Source organism: Molossus molossus, unplaced genomic scaffold (genome assembly GCF_014108415.1).
Source record: "Molossus molossus isolate mMolMol1 unplaced genomic scaffold, mMolMol1.p scaffold_m16_p_17, whole genome shotgun sequence".
Classification (NCBI taxonomy): Eukaryota; Metazoa; Chordata; class Mammalia; order Chiroptera; family Molossidae; genus Molossus; species Molossus molossus.
Genome location: NW_023425352.1, coordinates 2411175 through 2428517, shown reverse-complemented (window position 1 = coordinate 2428517; position 17343 = coordinate 2411175). Strand labels below are relative to the sequence as shown.

Below are 17343 nucleotides of genomic sequence, written 5' to 3'. Positions count from 1 at the left end.
TTGGGCAGAGGTGTGTGTGCCCAGCAGGTCGCGCATGACTCCTGGAGGGTCCGTGTCTCCAGCCCGTGACACGGAGTGGAGGACGGACCAGCGGCCTCCAGCCTCCTTCCAGGTGGGAACTGCTGTGAATCTCTGGGGAGGCAGCGCCCAGCAGGGCAGCTCCCTGGCAGGGAAGGGGAGGTCCGGAGGCAGTTACTCGGATGGAGAGGTCTCCACACCTGCCTCCCAGGGCCCGCAGCCTCGGGTTGGCAGGAAAGGAAGGGAAGAAGGAAGGGCGGGGCCGGTCCCCCTGCGCCCGCCCCGCGCCTGCCGGCCCCTGCCCGCCCCTGGCCCTGCCCAGCCCAGCCCAGCCCAGCCCAGCCCAGCCCGGCGGGCCGGTCACACGCGCCGCCGGCCGGCAGCCTCCTGTGCCCCTGCCCGCGCTGCCGTCCGCGCCCGCCCGCCGGCCACCGTGACCCTGCCCAGGGCGCGGGGCGGAGTGGGCATGGCTCGCCCGGGGGCCGCCGCGGTGGCGCTCGCCGTCGCGCTCCTGGAGGTGGCACTAGCTGGGGTTGGGGCCCAGGGCGCAGACCTCCAGGACCCCGACTACTACGTGCAGGAGATCTGGAGCCAGGAGCCCTACTACGCGCGCCCGGAGCCCGAGCCCCAGCCCTTCTCGCCGCCGCTGCCCGCGGGAGCGGGGGAGGAGGTGCGGGGACCGCGCACGCCAGAGCCCAGGCCGCCCAAGAAGGCGACCAAGCCCAGGAAAGCGCCCAAGAGGGAGAAGCTGGCTTCAGAGGCACCTCCTCCAGGTAAGTAACTTTCTGCGCTGGGCGGTCCCCAGCCTCTCCCCGCGGTGGCCCTCTGAGTTCGACCGGGAGTGGCTTCCCTGTCCTTGTGTGTGGGGGGAGAGCCCTGTGAGCCTCCTCATCGCTGCCCCCTCCCCCGCCCCTGCCCCTCCCGGTTTCTAGAGACTGCGCTGCGCACCCACCGGCCCTCGCAGCTCCCCAGAACTTAAACCCGGCCGGCACCCCTCAGGTAGAGGCAGACCTGTGCCTGGGGAGCTGCCTGGGGAGCTGGGGACCTCTTGTGCCAAGTTTGAAGTTTTCTGAGCAAAGGATCCTTCTGTGGGACACTTCCTTCTCTGCCTGGTTTTCGATCTTCCCACAGGGAGTTTTCTTGAGAGCAAGTTTCTGGTTCGGGATGTGAATGGCTGGTGTATTTTGGCACAGTGGCCTTCTGGGGACAGCTCAGCAGTGGACCTTAACCCAGCCAGTGCCCTCTCTCAGCTGCCTCCCCCTCTCCTGCCTGTCTCCCTTGAACCCTCTGCCCAGATGGCGGAGCCTCTGGGGGGCTGGATGGCGGAGCCTCTGGGGGGCTGGATGGCGGAGCCTCTGGGGGGGCCGGATGGCGGAGCCCCTGGGGGACCGGATGGCAGAGCCTCTGGGGGGCCGGATGGCGGAGCCCCTGGGGGGCCGGATGGCGGAGCCCCGGGGGGGCTGGATGGCGGAGCCTCTGCGGGGCGCAGCCGGACCTGGTGACCCCGTGGAGAGGGCAAGCTGAGCACCCCAGGAAGGCCAGTGGTCCCGCAGCCCGGGTGCCCTGTCTTCCATCTGTCTCCCCGCCCTTCTGAAATCCACGCCCGGTTTCTGCCAGCCCTGTCTTGGAGAAGTGACTTCCATTCTGTTTCTTACACTCTTTGTGAAGGGGGCTCTCGCTTAATCGTTTCAAGTGTTCTTTCCTCAAATTGCAAAGGGCTTCGTCCTCGCATTTCAGGATGGAGGGGGGAGCCGGCACGTGGCCAAGTTCTCTGGCCTGGCCGTGGCCTTGTCTGAAAGGCGATGCGTGCGCGGCGCCCGGCTCGGCCCCTGCGTGGAAGGAATCGCCATCGGTTGGTTAAATTGCCCCTGGAAGCCGGTGCCCAGGCCAGGGAGGGGGTGGGGATGGAGACACTCCTGATTTCGGACCCTGTCAGCAGCCCCTTCGATGTGCTCAGGGCGGGGCCTCCTGCGTATTTCGGCTGCAGGCCCCTCTGGGAGTCGGCGGGCAGTCCCGTGAGTTGTGCGACCCGAGCAGAACCGGCCGGCATTTCCAGCATTTTCTGCAGCACTCTGAGAATTAAGGTTCGGAAGAGCCACAGCGGGACAGGAGTGGGAAGAGACACTCACGTGTGCAGAACACCCACGGCGAGCCTTCCAGGGGCTCCCAGGGATCGGCTTGTTATTTACAGACGAGGGACCCGAGGCCCTGCCCAGTGCCACCCGCCGGCTTGGGGATTTGGAAGTCCTTCCCCTTTTGGTTGGGTAGTCGGAATCAAATTTGCATACGTTCATTTTATTTTCGTGGAAGACACGTATGTTAGGTGCTGGTATTTACTGGGGCGGGGTGTGGCGTAGGGGGCCTGTGGAAGGAACCCCAGGCTGAGCTGAGGGTGGCACCTGCACCATGTCCGGGCCTGGCCCCAGCGCCTGGGCCCCTCGGCCTCCTCGTCTGCCGGTGGGAAGTGTGGCCCTGCTACCTCACTTCACTTCGTTGATTGTTCTAGAAGCTTTTCAACAGCCTCCCCCGTGTGTCGGTGCCTGGTTGTCTGGTCCTTCTGGGAACCATCCATCTGTTCCACAGTCTTCGCCAGCCCTGCTCAGCACGGGTGCTGGGTGAGGTCCTGGGGCAGGAGAGCAAGGCAGCCCCTCCCCGCCCTCCGGGGCGAAGCTGAGGACCTCTGAGACAGTAAAGGCTGGAGGGCTGATCCCCAAACTGGAAACAGGTCCTTGCAAACCTCAGACTCTGCTCAGACGCTCAGCTGGAGGCCTCTGGGGGGAGGGCTGCTGCCTCCAGACGGCATTGTAGAGCACCCCAACCATGAAAGCAGAGGGTGCCGCGGATCACAGACTTTCAGCTCCTACCAGTGCAGTTCCTCACCCTGGACCCGAAGTGGGGAGACTGGGTTAAGGTGACCTTGACTCGGGGAGTCAGTGACAGTGTTGTGCCATTAAACTATGCTCAGAAAATCTGTTTCCCCACTTCGCGCGGTGGCTTGATGTGCGCCCTGCTGGTGATGGGGCAGAAGCCTGGCTCTGCATCAGCGTTTCCCGGGCAGGCCCGTAACGTCTCAGGAAGGGGCGGATTGCGGAGGAGAAGCCACACTGGGCCCGGTCGGGGCGATTGATGTGAGCTTCAGGCGGGGCTGCGCGGGGTGGGTGGTGCACACTCCACACCCAGCTCCGTCTAGGCACGGAGGGGCCGGGGAGGTTAGCTGCGGAAATGAGGGGGGATGTGGGAGCGTACAGCACTAACTTAGTCTGCGTTCTCTCTGCAGACGGTGTTTCCCAGGTGGCCCTTGCCTGCACATTGGTTGGGCTCAGGGGCAGACAGAGGCAGGTGCTCCGACAGGCAGGGGTGCCTTGGGGACCCGGCCATCGGGATTGGACTGTGGCAGTGTTGGCTTTGCCCCTTGGCTGCCCTGTCACGCGGCCACGGGCCTGTGCCTTGGAGGCCACAGGCTGCCGTCCTGGGGTTGGTGTGGGCAGCGGCATCCACGGGTTCACCGGGAGCCTGGTTGTCCCTCGAGGGGCGACTACCAGGGAAGGAGGGCTCTGACACACTGAGCAGACTTGAATCTTTAAAAACTTTTTATGTTTTTATATTGAAATAATTATAGATTCACAGGAAACTGCAAAAACAGTGCAGTGGGGTCCTGTGTACCCGTCACCCAGCTTCCCCCACTGATGGCGTCGCTGAGCACCGTGTCGAGGGACTTCTCACCCTGGGCAGCGTCGCATTTCCGGCCGCGTGTGTGTGTGCGTGTGCGTGTGTGTTTCTCTGAGGCTTTATGACGCGTGCAGATGTGTGGAACCACCACTCCCGGGATTCAGAGCTGTGCAGTCCTTTTCTGAGGCCGAGTGGGACTCGGTGTCGTGCAACCTCTGACGTCCTCTTTGCGACCGTCAGCTCGTCCCAGACTTGGAGGACTTGGAGGAAACCAAGAGGTCATTGCGGGTGCAGCGAATCTCGTTCTCTGCAAGACGCCAGCAGGCGGACCCGGGTCCTGCCCACACTCTCCTGATGGGCTGTGTCCCTCCGAGGCACACCGATGGCTACAATGTTGCCTTCACGGAACCCGACTTGCCTCTTCCCAGTGCAGACAGCGGTTCCCAGCAGGACCCAGCAGCCGCTCGATGCCTGGGCTGGAATACTTTGGAATCAAGAGAGCGATGCTCAGGTCCTGGTTCTCACCAGCCCAGGGTGAAGAGTAGGCCAGGGTTCACATTTGGGGTACGACTCTGGGTTTGGGGTGTACTTACTGCAAGTTGGTGACCTTGGTTTGTGGCCATACTATTTTTATATAAAATAAAATAGAGAGGGAAACATAGTCACCTAACTCACTTAGACTTTTCTTTCCCAAGTGGCAATGAGGAGCAAACAGCTAATAAACGAGACCCTGAACAGGTGATTGGAAGTTCATTTTCCTCCCTCCCCCGCGTGCCTGGGCTTAGGTGTAGACGGAGGAGTCGGGTAGGCTTCACCTGGGTCTCCGCCTGTTACCGCGTTCTCCCAGGACAGGGATGAGCCGCCGCTGTTGACGGTGCGCACCCTGCACCCCAGCCTCAGTCCCGGGGTTTGCAGAGTGGGCCTCAAGCCACGTTTGTGCGTGTGCCCAGAGTCTGTGCGTCTGCATTCTGTGCTGCTGTGCCCCAGCCCCTGGCACGAACCGCGGCGTCGTTACTTGAGCACGCCGGGCCGTACACAAAGCCCCTCTGTGTGCCGTGCCCGTTGCCGGGAGCAGCGTCGCTCCCAGGCCTTGCCCGGCTCTAGGACGTCCTGCTTGGTTGGGCCTTCGCGTGGGAACGTCTCCTCGCGGGCAAGGCTGGAGGGCGAGGCGAGGAGAATGCGTTTGTACACACTTCAGTGCGTGTTTTACCAGCAGCCACAGGAAATCTTCACGTCGTGCTGTTACACGCTCACTCGAAGAATTAAATCCAAAGTGTGTCATCCAGATAACTGCCTACAAAATCCTGAGGGGAAGGGTGTTTTACAGAAAAGGATGTTTCGTCCACATCAGCAGACAGCTGTCGAGACAACACCGCTTTCCAGAATGTTCTCCAAAGTCAACTATTCATGCTGGCAGATCCCCATGCTTGTGGCCATGGCTCCGGAAGCCAGGGTTGGTGCGTGGATAATGAAGGGGAGACACTGTGTTTGGGGGGGCTGCATTGGAGGCTGTGGTTCCTAAAACAGCCACAGTGTTTCCTGTGCCTTGGGCATCCACACTGGCAGACCTCAGGGTGGGCGATGCCGTCGGTGCCCGCGCAGGGCAGCCTGGCCCTGGAGCCTGCACTTGGAGGTGAAGTCTCCACTGGATGTGCCCAGGGGCTACGGAGCCTTGCTCTGAGGTTTGGAGAGTCCAGCAAAGGCTGTGTCCTCTGTGACTTTCTCAGACCCCTCTGGGATCATGAAACCCATGAAACTGGGGTGTCTTTGGGTGGCTCCAGAAGGGCTGATATCCACAACTGGCTGGCACCCAGTCTGCTACTCCTCTGAGCACCATAGGACGGTTACAATGTTACAAAACACCTGCAAATGCTAATTTACAACCCAAAGCCACAGATGTTTGTGGACTAGCAAATCCGTGCCTGACATGTGTAGGTATTTGGAAAGTTTGTTCAGGAGTTGGAGAGAGCAGGGATCACAATTTGCTCTGCCACCTACAGGCCCACGTGACTTCTCCAAACCTCGGACTAGTCACTGTGACATGGGAGTAACAATAAGCACACTTCTCACGGTGGCATGAGGTTAGAGGGGTCACCACGCAGCCCCCCAGCCTTCAGAGGGACTGTCCAAGGTGGCGTGAGGTTAGAGGGGTCACCACGCAGCCCCCCAGCCTTGAGAGGGACTGTCCAGAGGCACTTTCTATCCAGGTCCCCAGAGTCCCCAGCCAGGTGAAGTCCCCGAGGGTCCTGTCCAACACACAGCCTGGATAATTGATGTTTCCTCCTCCATGTCTCTGTCCCTCCACTGCTTTGTGAAATCACCTCCCAGAGACACTCCCGCTCCAAGGCCTTGTCTCAGGCTGTTTCCAGGCCAGACCCAGGCCGAGACAGCAAGTACCAGCGCTGCCCCGCACGGCCCCGCCACACCCCCGCCTGTTACCCTCACGGCGGTGGCTCTTTCTGTAAAGAGCTCTTTACTTGCAAGTAGGAAGGTGCTATGGCTGCATAGAGGCAGGAAGTGACTGTCCCGCATGCCCAGGGACCCTGGTGAAGACCAAGCCTTTTGCACAAAAGCTGGCCCAGAGGAGGGCAGAAGCTGATGGGGAAGACACAGGTGAAGAGGGCTTTTAATTGATTGGTTGGTTGGCTGATTTGTTGATTGGCTGGTTGGTTGGTTGGTTGGTTGGTGGTTGGTTGGTTGGTTGATTGGCTGGTTGGCTGGTTGGCTGGTTGGTTGGTGGTTAGTTGGCTGGTTGGCTGGTTGGCTGGTTGGTTGGTTGGCTGGTTGGTTGGTCAGTTGATTGGTTAGTTGGTTGGTTAGTTGGTTGGTTGGTTGATTGGTTGGCTGGTTGGTTGGTCAGTTGATTGGTTGGTTGGTTAGTTAGTTGATTTTGTCTAGCTCTGGTGAAAGATTTGGAAAATTGCACTGGTATCTCCATTTCCACCCCAGACGACCCAGGTCACCGAGTGGCAGAAGCAAGGGCCTCATTCAGCCACTCAGCCTCCTTCAGAGTTCACCTGCTCCCTGGGGAACCTGTTTCTGAGGGGAGCTTGACAGGCTCAGACCAGATAAGGACATAGGCTCTTCCCTCTCCACGCCATGGCCCCTCTGCTAACGCCCACTGGAGCGTGAGTTTGTCACCACGTTATTTAGGATTTTCACCTTCACCGTCAGGGACCCCCGGCTCTCGCGTGGGTCCTCTGCAGACGGGCTCTCGGCAGTACTTCAGAAAGCTGTCAGCATTGTCTGCCTCCGTGCCCGCGGCTGCACTGGGCCTGTCCCGAGAACCCCTGTGCGTGGGGGAGGCTCCCCACTAGGTGGTTCCTTAGCAAGAGGCCGGCCAGGCGCTCAGGGCCGGGCTGAGCCCTGCACAAGAGCAGGGCAGAAGCAGCTGGACTGGAATTTCCTGGGGAAAATGCAAATGTGCTGCAAAGAATGTTTCATTTTCTGGGACTCGCTACTGTGAGCTCTCTGTACAGAGAGGGGAAATCATTTCCTATAAACCAAGAAGCGTTCTGTCCATCACCACAGACCAGAACAGAGCATGGGGCCCCACTGGCAATTCTGTTTTGCTACTTTTAAGGAATTCAGCTTTGTCGCGCAGCCCAGATGGAGATGTTGATTTAATTCTGGCTCCTTCTCTGTTCGCGATTTCCACTCGACTCTCGTCTTTCATCTGGACACACCATATGTTGTCTTTCTTGATCTGAGAGAAGAGGGGGGCTGGGAAGGGCCAGACTCGGAACCCCAGTCCAGCTCTGCCTGGCTCCGTCCGAGCTCGGCGTGGGTCCCTTCCCGCTCTGAGCCTCAGCGGCCCCCCTGAAAATCCATGTTCACGGTAAGCTTCCCGCCCTCAGCGGGTACCTGCCAAGATGGGATGTTCTAATCGAAGCGAACATGCCTGTCAGGGGTGAGTCACGCTGCACACGCTGCCTGTCGAGGCTCCGGCGGCTGGAACGGTGCTGTGATGTACGGGCTCCAGCGTAATGCCGACGAGGCCGGAGCGGTCTCCTCCAGCGGTTCCCTGGCCAGGCACTGCCCTCACCGCGGATGTGTCCTGCACGCTGTTTGTCTCCTCCCTGTGACTGCCACCGAGGCAGGCACTGTGTGTCCTCGTACTGGGAGGGAGCAGAGCGTGGAGAGGTGAGGTGGGTGGTGGAGGACACACCTGGTCAGTGCAGTGGCAGCACTTGGAGCTTCCAGAAGGTGGCTGGGCCCTGCCTGTTGTCTCTGCCCCTTTGGGACATGCTGGTCCCTGGGGGATCAAGCTCGCAGGGGTGGTAGCACACGTGCCCCGTATCTGGACTTTCTTTCCCCTCAGGGCTGGGCGGGGACGTCCTGGTCCGGGTGTGGATCCCACGTATGGGAGGTGAGGCTGAAGGTGCAGCAGGCCCTGCTTTGGACTTTCTCCGCCCTGTTGTCCACGGAGGCTGCAGAGAGGTCGTCCGGCAGAGAAGGCCCGCAGTGAGCGGCCGGCTTCTGGGGAGGGCCGGGATGGGACAGCCCCTAGGACCTCGGCTTTTCCTTCACATGTCTTGTAAAACGTCCCCCCCAGATGTCTTACTTTTCTGCCAAATCAGACTCCACGTTCTCAAGAGTTGTCACTGGTTTTGCCCAACAATCAAGGTCTTGACAGACCCCCGGTCAGGCTCTTTCAGAAGAGGTCGCCTTTGGAGGCCACTGGCCAGACACCCCTACCACAGAAATGGCACAAATGCCCAGGTGGCATGAGGCTGGCATCAGGCACCCTAAGTCACCGACCTTCCTCCTCTTGCCTTTCTGGACATTTGGTTGATTGTCTTCCTTGATCCGAGGGGACACTTGATTTTGTAATTTTCTGAGCTTATATGAAAGATCAAAGACATTCCAAGAACGTGGCGCAGAGAGATGGCCCTCAGCGGGGCCAGCCCGGCGATGTGCCCTTTGAAATTGGTGATGATTTAGGTTTTTCTTGATAAGCATCTTTTTTTTTTTTTTTTTTCTGCTGCTGACTGTAGAACAATCTGGAATGATTTCATTCATTGGCACAGTCCACAAGATGTTTTTGGTGTTTCGACTTGCTTGATAAAGTCCAGACTAAGCATCTTTCTCCGCAGATGTGCCCCTCCCCTGGCTTGTGCAGTTGGGTCATCAAGTGATCCATCGCTTCATTCATTCATTCATTCATTCATTCATTCATTCATTCATACATTCGTCACAGGGCTTATCTGCCAGATTCTGCAGACCGAGCAGTGAGCAAAACCAGACCTCGTTTCTGCCCCCACGAACAGACTGACATGTGTTGCACGTGTGTGGCAATGCTGCACAGTGCGGGTGTGCACGGCGCGCGTGTGCACAGCGTGGGGGAGCACGGCGTGTGTGTGCACGGCGCAGGGGAGCACGGCGTGTGTGTGCATGGCGCAGGGGAGTACGGCGTGGGTGTGCACGGCACGGGTGTGCACGGCGCAGGGGAGCACGGCGTGGGTGTGCACGGCGCGGGTGTGCACGGCGCGGGTGTGATGGTATGGGTGAGGCTGCTGGCACCCCCCAGGCCCTCCCCCGGCAGGTACACCCGCCCCCAGGGCTGGGGTCCTCTGCGATGCCTCAGGGCTGCTTCCTGCTCCGTAGCAGGTTCTGGAAGGTTCCGGCTCCCCCACCCCCGCTGCTCAGTCTGCAGCCAGAGACTAAGCGGCAGGAGGAAAGCAGCCCGTCTCCAGGGGGCGGGGCACACTGTGTGGTTCCTGCTCCGGAGACCCCCGTGGGTCAGGCTGTGTGCCAGGGCAGCTGGGAATACAGACCCACTAGCCCCTTCCTCTGCCCACCGACCTCACCGGGGCGAACCCTGAGAGCCCGTTCCCCTCAGAACCACCTGCGGCCCTGCACCCTCTCGGCTGAGAGGCCTCTTGACCTAGGACAGGCTCTGTCAGCCCCAGGGGGGCACTGGTCCCAGCAGGTGCAGGAAAGCCTTCTGGGGTGGGGACCCCTGAAGCCGATCGCAGAGTCAGAGGAGTTGATTAGGTGGAGAGGAGGGAAGGGCGCTCGGTGAGGGGGACGAGGGGGACGAGGGGGGCGAGGGGGACGAGGGGGACGAGGGGGACGAGGGGGACGAGGGGGAGTGGCAGCCCAGGCTGGGGGGAGGAGACAGGCTGGAGGAGGCCTGTGTGTCAGGAGTGGAGAGAGGGGCGTGTGAGAGGAAACAGGCGGGCCCCGGGATGGAGAAAGCAGGCTTCCTGGGTGCCTGCAAGGAGCCTCGTGCCCGGCCCCCAGGTGCCCAGCCAGGGCCTCGGGGGGGTGTGAGAGGCTCTGCCTGTGGGAGATGCTGGCTCTGGGGCAGACGTCCCGCCTTCCAGCTCCCTCAGTCAGAGGGGGTGTCATCCTCTGGGTCCCAGTGAGGGTCAAAGGGATGCCATACGCATTCCGCAGCTTCGGAACAGCAGTGTCCGCACGTGCGCATTGCCTCCGGCGGGTGATTCCTGGGTGTGCACCCCTCCTTCCTCTCCGGGAGCCAGGAGCACCTCGGTCCCGGGCCTGGTGGGGGCAGGGGAGACACATGGCTGAGTTCTCGAGACACGCTGACACGTGGCACTCAAGGCATCGCTCTCCCCTCTTTTTAGGTAAAAATAGCAACAGAAAAGGCGTGAGAACCAAGAGCTCAGAGAAGCCTGCCAGTGGTGATCACAGCGTCCCCGTGGCCCGTGGTGATGTCAGCGAGGGTGAGTGAGGCCTGTGCAGAGCCGCACCCAAGCCCAGTGCCATCACCAGTCCAATGAGCTGCAGATTCCTGCGTGGCTGCCTAGCGCGGGCTACTTGGCGTGGGGCTGCCCGGTGTGAGCTGCTTGGCGTGGGGCTACTTGGCGTGGGCTGCCTGGAGTGGGCTGCTTGGCATGGGGCTGCCCAGTGTGGGCTGTTTGGCGTGGGGCTACTTGGCGTGGGCTGCTTGGCGTGGGGGCTGCCTGGCATGGGCTGCTTGCCGTGGGCTGCCCGGAGTGGGCTGCTTGGCGTGGGGATGCCTGGCGTGGGGCTGCTTGGCGTGGGCTGCTTGCCGTGGGCTGCCTGGAGTGGACTGCTTGGCGTGGGGATGCCTGGCGTGGGGCTGCTTGGCGTGGGCCTGCCCGGAGTGGGGCTGCTTGGCATGGGCTGCTTGGCGTGGGGCTGCCCGGAGTGGGGCTGCCTGGCGTGGGCTGCTTGGCGTGGGGCTACTTGGCGTGGGGCTGCCCGGTGTGGGCTGCTTGGTGTGGGGGCTGCCCGGCGTGGGGCTGCCTGGCGTGGGCTGCCCGGAGTGGGGCTGCCTGGCGTGGGCTGCTTGGCGTGGGGCTGCCCGGCGTGGGGCTGCCTGGGGCGCTGGCGTGGATGCTTGGCGTGGCCTGGCCCGGCTGGGGGCTGCCTGGCGTGGGCTGCCGGAGTGGGGCTGCCTGGCGTGGGCTACGTAGCGTGTGGGCTGCTGGCATGGGCTGCTTGGCGTGGGGCTGGCCAGCGTGGGGCTGCCTGGCGTGGGCTGGCCGGCGTGGGGCTGCCTGGCGTGGGCTGCCCGGAGTGGGGCTGCCTGGCGTGGGCTGCTTGGCGTGGGGCTGCTTGGCGTGGGCTGGTTGGTGTGGGCTGCCTGGCGTGGGGCTGCCCGGCAGGGGTGCCTTTTCTGAGCCACCCATGTTGGGGTGAAACCTTCGTAGCCGCTCTGTCTTCGGAGTGCACAGTCACTCACAGCCAGGTCCCCGTCATCTCTGAGTGTGGCTGGACTCCTGGTCACCTCCCCCGCCATGCCCCTGCCTCCCCGGCGACAACATCATGTCCCTCCTCCTGGGGCCTCATAGCTGCCCTGCCTCAGCTCTGCATTTACGTCCAGCCAGACCCAGGGCCTCCGGGGTCACCGGAACCCTCTTGATTAAGAAATAAGCAGAGCAGGGTTACGCGGACGAGGACAAATTCATGAAAACAATAAGCACGTGGTTGAGGTTCGAGAAATGCTATTTTGAACCAATAGTTCCTTTTAGGGGGCTTTATAAACACTGCGTAGGAACAGTTGGTTTTCCAAGATGAGCAGATGTAGGTTTGTCAGGGCCGCTGGGCCGTAACGAAGCCACACGGTTATCAGGGACTGTCACTGGGCTTTGGGGGTTCAGAGATGAGACTGAGCTGCTGCCCTGTGACGCGGACATGTCGTCGTACGGGTTCAGGCTCGGGTGGGTAGGACTGGAGGGATGTGTATGGGGGAGAAGGTCTTGGGCAGCTTTTCCAGCGAGGGGGCTCTGGTCAGCAGGAAGAGACAGACACCGGCCAGTTTCCAAGGGTCTCAGAGACTCACCTGGGGGCTCTAGGCCGGAGCCTGGGCCCCGCAGTCCTGTCCAGAGCCTGTGGGGAGGGGTGTGGGGGCCTTTTCTTTAAGCTCCCCAGGAGGTTCTGATGTTGGGAGGGGTGAGAACTGCTGCCTGGAGCCCAGTGGTGGCGTCTGCAGGGTCGTCTCCGATGGGGTTGCTCTCCCAGGGCCGCTAGATAAGCTGAGATGCGCCCTTTCCCAAGACCCCGGGAGGCACGCGTCTCTGGGGAGCAGTGCTTTCTGAGCCGGGCAGAGCCGCTGGACACATTTCCTGGCGCCCCACGGAGCTGGCTCCCTACTCTCATCCATCGAGGGGGGTCAGGGTCGGAAGGGGGAAGGGAGGAATGTCGTGAGTCGGAGCTGTTCGGTCCGTCAGCGTCAGCGAGAGCTGGGCTATCTGTGGGGGGGCCCTCGGGGTGAGGACGGCCGTCCGCGGCGGGGCCCTCGGGGTGAGGACGGGTGTCTGTGGAGGTGGGGCCCTCGGGGTGGGGACGGGTGTCCGTGGCGGGGCCCTCAGGGTGAGGACGGCTGTCCGTGGTGGTGGGGCCCTCGGGGTGAGGACGGCCGTCCGCGGCGGGGCCTTTGGGGTGAGGACGGCTGTCTGCAGCGGGGCCCTCGGGGTGAGGACGGCCGTCCGCGGCGGGTTTTCGGGGTGAGGACGGCTGTCCGCAGCGGGGCCCTCGGGGTGAGGACGGCCGTCCGCAGCGGGGCCCTCGAGGTCTGGCGGGGTCTCTGCTCCGTCTCCAGTAGAGGGCACAGCAGGCCTCGGCGCTGGGCTGCCCTCTGCCAAGTGTTGATGCCCAGCCCAGCTTCACTTCCTTTTGCTGGGGGGACCCCTAGCACCCCTGCATCTTGCGTTTGGATCACAGGCTTGGGTTTCCAGGCCAGAGGATGGCCCCTGGGAGCTGACGGCACGCTCGATCCCCGCGCTCCCTCGGACAGCCCGGCTATGGGAGTCTGTTCCCGCCGCCTCCAGCCTCCGTTTGCGCGTAGAAGGGTCTCGTGGTGGTTGTGAGAAGGAAGTGTCTTCAGGGTCAGCTCAGCCAGCTGCTTGCACGTGCGCCCCGCTGCTCCCCACACGGCCACCCTTTTCACGACCTCTCCGTGACTGGGCTCCCGTAGCAGCTCCCAGACCGGCTTGGTGTGCTGGGGAACGGTGTTGGGATTGAAGCTCTGGATGTGGAACCCCAGTTTGTCCACGATGTTCGTACTTTGCCCCGGGCTGTGAAGCCCTCCGTGATGTCAGAGGCAATGGACCCTCTGGGTACTGGAGAGCTGGTGTGCACAGGGTGGTCCATGGCGGTGGCGTGGCCAGGAGGACCAGTGACGTGCCACAGACCCAACACCCGTTTTGTAAAGGGCTCTGCCGTGCTGAGAACCTTAGCAGGGGCAGCGTGGTTAACTGTGTGTGTGTGTCTGTGAGTGCATGTGTCTGTGTGTATGTGAGTGTGTGTGTCTGTGTGTGTGTCTGTATGTCTGTGAGTGTGTGTGTCTGTGTGTGTGAGTGTGTGAGAGTGTGAGTGTGTCTGTGTGTGTGTGAGTGTGTGTGAGTGTGTGTGTCTGTGAGTATGTGTGTCTGTGTGTGTGTCTGTATGTCTGTGAGTGTGTGAGTGTCTGTGAGTGTGTGTGAGAGTGTGTCTGTGAGTGTGTGAGTGTGTGTGAGTATGGGTCTGTGTCTGTGTGAGTGTGTGTCTGTGTGAGTGTGTGAGTGTGTGTGTCTGTGTGAGTGTGTGTCTGTGTGTGTGAGTGTGTGTCTGTGTGTGTGTGTGTGTGAGTGTGAGTATGTGTGTGAGTGTGTGTGTGTGTGTGTGTGTGTGTGTGTGTGTCTGTGTGTGTGTGTGTGTGTGTCTGTGAGTATGTGTGTGTGTCTGTATGTCTGTGAGTGTGTGAGTGTCTGTGAGTGTGTGTGAGAGTGTGTCTGTGAGTGTGTGAGTGTGTGTGAGTATGGGTCTGTGTCTGTGTGAGTGTGTGTCTGTGTGTGTGTGTGTCTGTGAGTGTGAGTGTGAGTGTGTGTGTCTGTGAGTATGTGTGTGTGTGTGTCTGTATGTCTGTGAGTGTGTGAGTGTCTGTGAGTGTGTGTGAGAGTGTGTCTGTGAGTGTGTGAGTGTGTGTGAGTATGGGTCTGTGTCTGTGTGAGTGTGTGTCTGTGTGTGTGTGTGTCTGTGAGTGTGAGTGTGTGTGTGAGTGTGTGTGTCTGTGAGTATGTGTGTCTGTGTGTCTGTATGTCTGTGAGTGTGTGAGTGTCTGTGAGTGTGTGTGAGAGTGTGTCTGTGAGTGTGTGAGTGTGTGTGAGTATGTGTGTGTGTGTGTGTGAGTGTGTGTGTCTGTGTGTGTGAGTGTGTGTGTGAGTGTGTGTGTGAGTGTGTGAGAGTGTGAGTGTGTGTGTGTCTGTGAGTGTGTGAGTGTGTGAGTGTCTGTGAGTGTGTGTGAGAGTGTGTCTGTGAGTGTGTGAGTGTGTGTGAGTATGGGTCTGTGTCTGTGTGAGTGTGTGTCTGTGTGTGTGTGTGTCTGTGAGTGTGAGTGTGTGTGTGAGTGTGTGTGTCTGTGAGTATGTGTGTCTGTGTGTGTGTCTGTATGTCTGTGAGTGTGTCTGTGAGTGTGTGTGTGAGTGTGTGAGAGTGTGAGTGTGTGTGAGTGTGAGTGTGTGTCTGTGTGAGTGTATGTCTGTGTGTGTGAGTCTGTGTGTGTGAGTGTGTGTGAGTGTGTGTGTGTCTGTGTGTGTGTGAGTGTGAGTGTGTGTGTGAGTGTGTGTGTGAAGGGTGCAGGACACAGCAGAGCTCCCTGTCTTCGCCGTCCCCTCGGAACGGAGCCCAGGCCTGGGAGGCAGCGCCCGCCCGGCAGGGACGTGGTCTTGAAGAGCCAGGCCCATCTCCAGTCTCTAGTTAGTATCTTCCGGAAGGGTCTCTTCACACCTCTTCATGCTCCCGTCACCCACACGCGCTCCGGATCCGAGTGTTTTCCTCGTAGAGACACGGACTTGATGGCCGATGCAGGGTTTTGTTGTCTTTGTCGGAGGCCGGAGCGGCCCGCAGGGGCCTCCGGGCTGCTGTTGGAACAGGGGCCCAGAGCTGAGTTCTGGCTGAGATCCTGCCCTTGAGGCCTAAGTGCAGCCGGGCTGGGGACTCAGGGACTGAGGACCAAGAGCTGGGACCAGTTTCCCAGTGACTCCCACACCCGCCAACCCAGTGTCGGCTCCTCAGGGGCGTTACTGTCTTGCTTACAGTACAGACATGTTACTGTCCCCACAGGACCGCTCTGGGGGCCCTGGCCGGTGTGGCTCAGCGGTTAGAGCGTCGGCCTGCGGACCAGAGAGTCCCGGGTTCGGTTCCTGCTAAGGGCACGTACCTCGGTGGCAGTTTGTCCCCGGCCCTGGTTGGGGTCGTGCGGGTGGTAACCAGTGTCTCTCTCACATCGATGTTCCTCTCTCTCTCTTCTCCCCTCTCTCCCTCCTGCTCTATCTGAAGATAAATGCAAAAATGTCCTCGGGTGAGGATTAAAAAAAAAAGATGTCTCTGGGGTCCAGCCTTGTTTTTGTCCGATCACGGATACTGATGTTACACTTTGAAACACTTGTTTCTCCCCCGTGTCCTCCCGGGCCCTCCCCGGCTCCCTCAGTCAGGTTTCTGCAGGAGGGAAGGGGTCCTAGTGTTGGACGGTGAGCTCCTCGCCGGGCAGGGCGCGTCTGCGGATTTCAAGCCCGAGGAGGCCTCCGTTGCTCCTGGAGTTCCCCGGTCGGTCGCGTCGGCTGGCTGGGGGGTGTCGCTGTGCCACGTGTCTGTCTGTGTGTCTCTGGCACCTTAATCCAGCTCTTTCCGCGGAGCCCGTGGCTCTGGCGGGAGGGGCACTTTTCCAAGTCCTCGTGCCTCTGAAGAGGCCCCGAACCACCTGACTGGGGCTGACGGGGCTCTAGACTCCAGTTTCTTTCCCTCGGCCCCGCGTGCCCTGGCTCCGCTGGGGTCATGGACAAGCAGGGAGCGGAGCCGGGAGGGCCTCGTGTCTCCTTTCTGTCCTCTGCCCTCCTGGAGTCCTGCTTTGGACGGTGCAGAGGTTCCCTGGAGGTGGGCTGGCCCATCCTGGGGATCATGCTTCCGCTCCTGCCTTCAGGTCGCAAGGAGCAGCAGTTCTGACGATGGCCAGAGTCTAGGGTGCAGCAGGGGGGCTGGACTTGTCCCGGGGCCACCTCGAGGACCAGGGGGCACCCGGAGCGTTGGCCCAGGGGACTGGGTCAGTGGCTTTGCAGTGTTTCTTCTGTGTCCCTTCCGTGCACAGTTGCCCCGCTTCTGGGTGAGCCCGACCGGGAGGAGCAGCTGTTTCGGATGTTGATAGGACCTTGACGACAGAATTCCTGGGGGAGGAAGAGGAGGAGGAAGTGAGTCAGGTTCAAATGCACTGGAATGCCTCCGAGTCAAGTATTTAATACGGAGAACATCTCAGGACTCTGTGTCTTGAATTAACTTAGAGTCTTTAAATCAAAAGATAATTGTCCTGTCCATTCGTTCCCTGCTGTCCAGTGTGGAAAATCCTTCATTTTTCTAACTGTGGGGATTCCCGTGCCAAACTTTCTGTGTAAATCACTCAGACGGCCCGGGAACGGGTCAGGAGGAGCGTGATTCCGAGCTGGGACCCTGCCTCCTGAATCTTTGCTCAGAGATGCGGGGTAGAGAGTTTGTGCTTCAGCTACTTTGTTCTCAACGGTCTGTTCATCGCGAAAGGTGCAGATGTGATTCGGGGAAGGCGGGCACCCGGAGGCTGGTCTATTGTGCAGTTTCGGCCAAGCCCCGGGGGGTTCGGCATCGAGACTCGCCCTGACCCAGGTGGGGCGGCAGGAAGGCAGATGAGCTAAACCACCCGTGGTTACAGGAGGATGTGGGAGCCAGCGGAACCCGGGTGCTGGGTGGGCGGAGAGGCTCAGGGCCTCACAGGAAAAGGAAAGAGTAGAGATCTGGAGATTTCGAGGCGGCTGGCAGGGTGGGTGCCGAGAACAGCTGCCTAGAGTCAGGAGGCCTGGGCTCCGGCCCTGGGCTGCCGTTAGATCTCTTCTCCGCAGGGACCGCGCTGGCCCGGGGCCGGCGTCTTGTTCCAGGGGAGCCGGGACCCAACTGTGTTTAATGGCTCTTCTCAAAGTGACCAGTGTTGCCAAGAACAGACGGTATTTTTTCTGTTTACGTTACTTTGCACAACGCCAAGGCCTGAGCTGCCGCAGCCTCACTGGGCTCGACCCAGGCTGCTCTGAGGTTTAACCCGTGGCGCTCCAGGCTGTCACGCGTCGGAGGACCCGCCGTTGGAAAGAGCCTCAGACAGTAGCACCCACAGCGGTTGAGAGAAGGGACACCGGGGCGAACACACCCAGAGTGGACAGCGTAACG

At 60.7% G+C, this 17343-nt stretch overlaps 1 protein-coding gene across 1 annotated transcript in view; it reads left to right on the top strand.

Moving 5' to 3' along the window:
* Positions 1 to 484: 484 nt before the first annotated feature.
* CPXM2 (carboxypeptidase X, M14 family member 2) overlaps positions 485 to 17343 on the top strand; it is an 89579-nt gene continuing 72720 nt past the window's right edge. The window contains exons 1-2 of the mRNA XM_036265158.1: positions 485 to 791; positions 10281 to 10379. Of these exons, the coding sequence (XP_036121051.1) occupies positions 485 to 791; positions 10281 to 10379 (406 nt within the window). The remainder of the gene's footprint in view (positions 792 to 10280; positions 10380 to 17343) is intronic.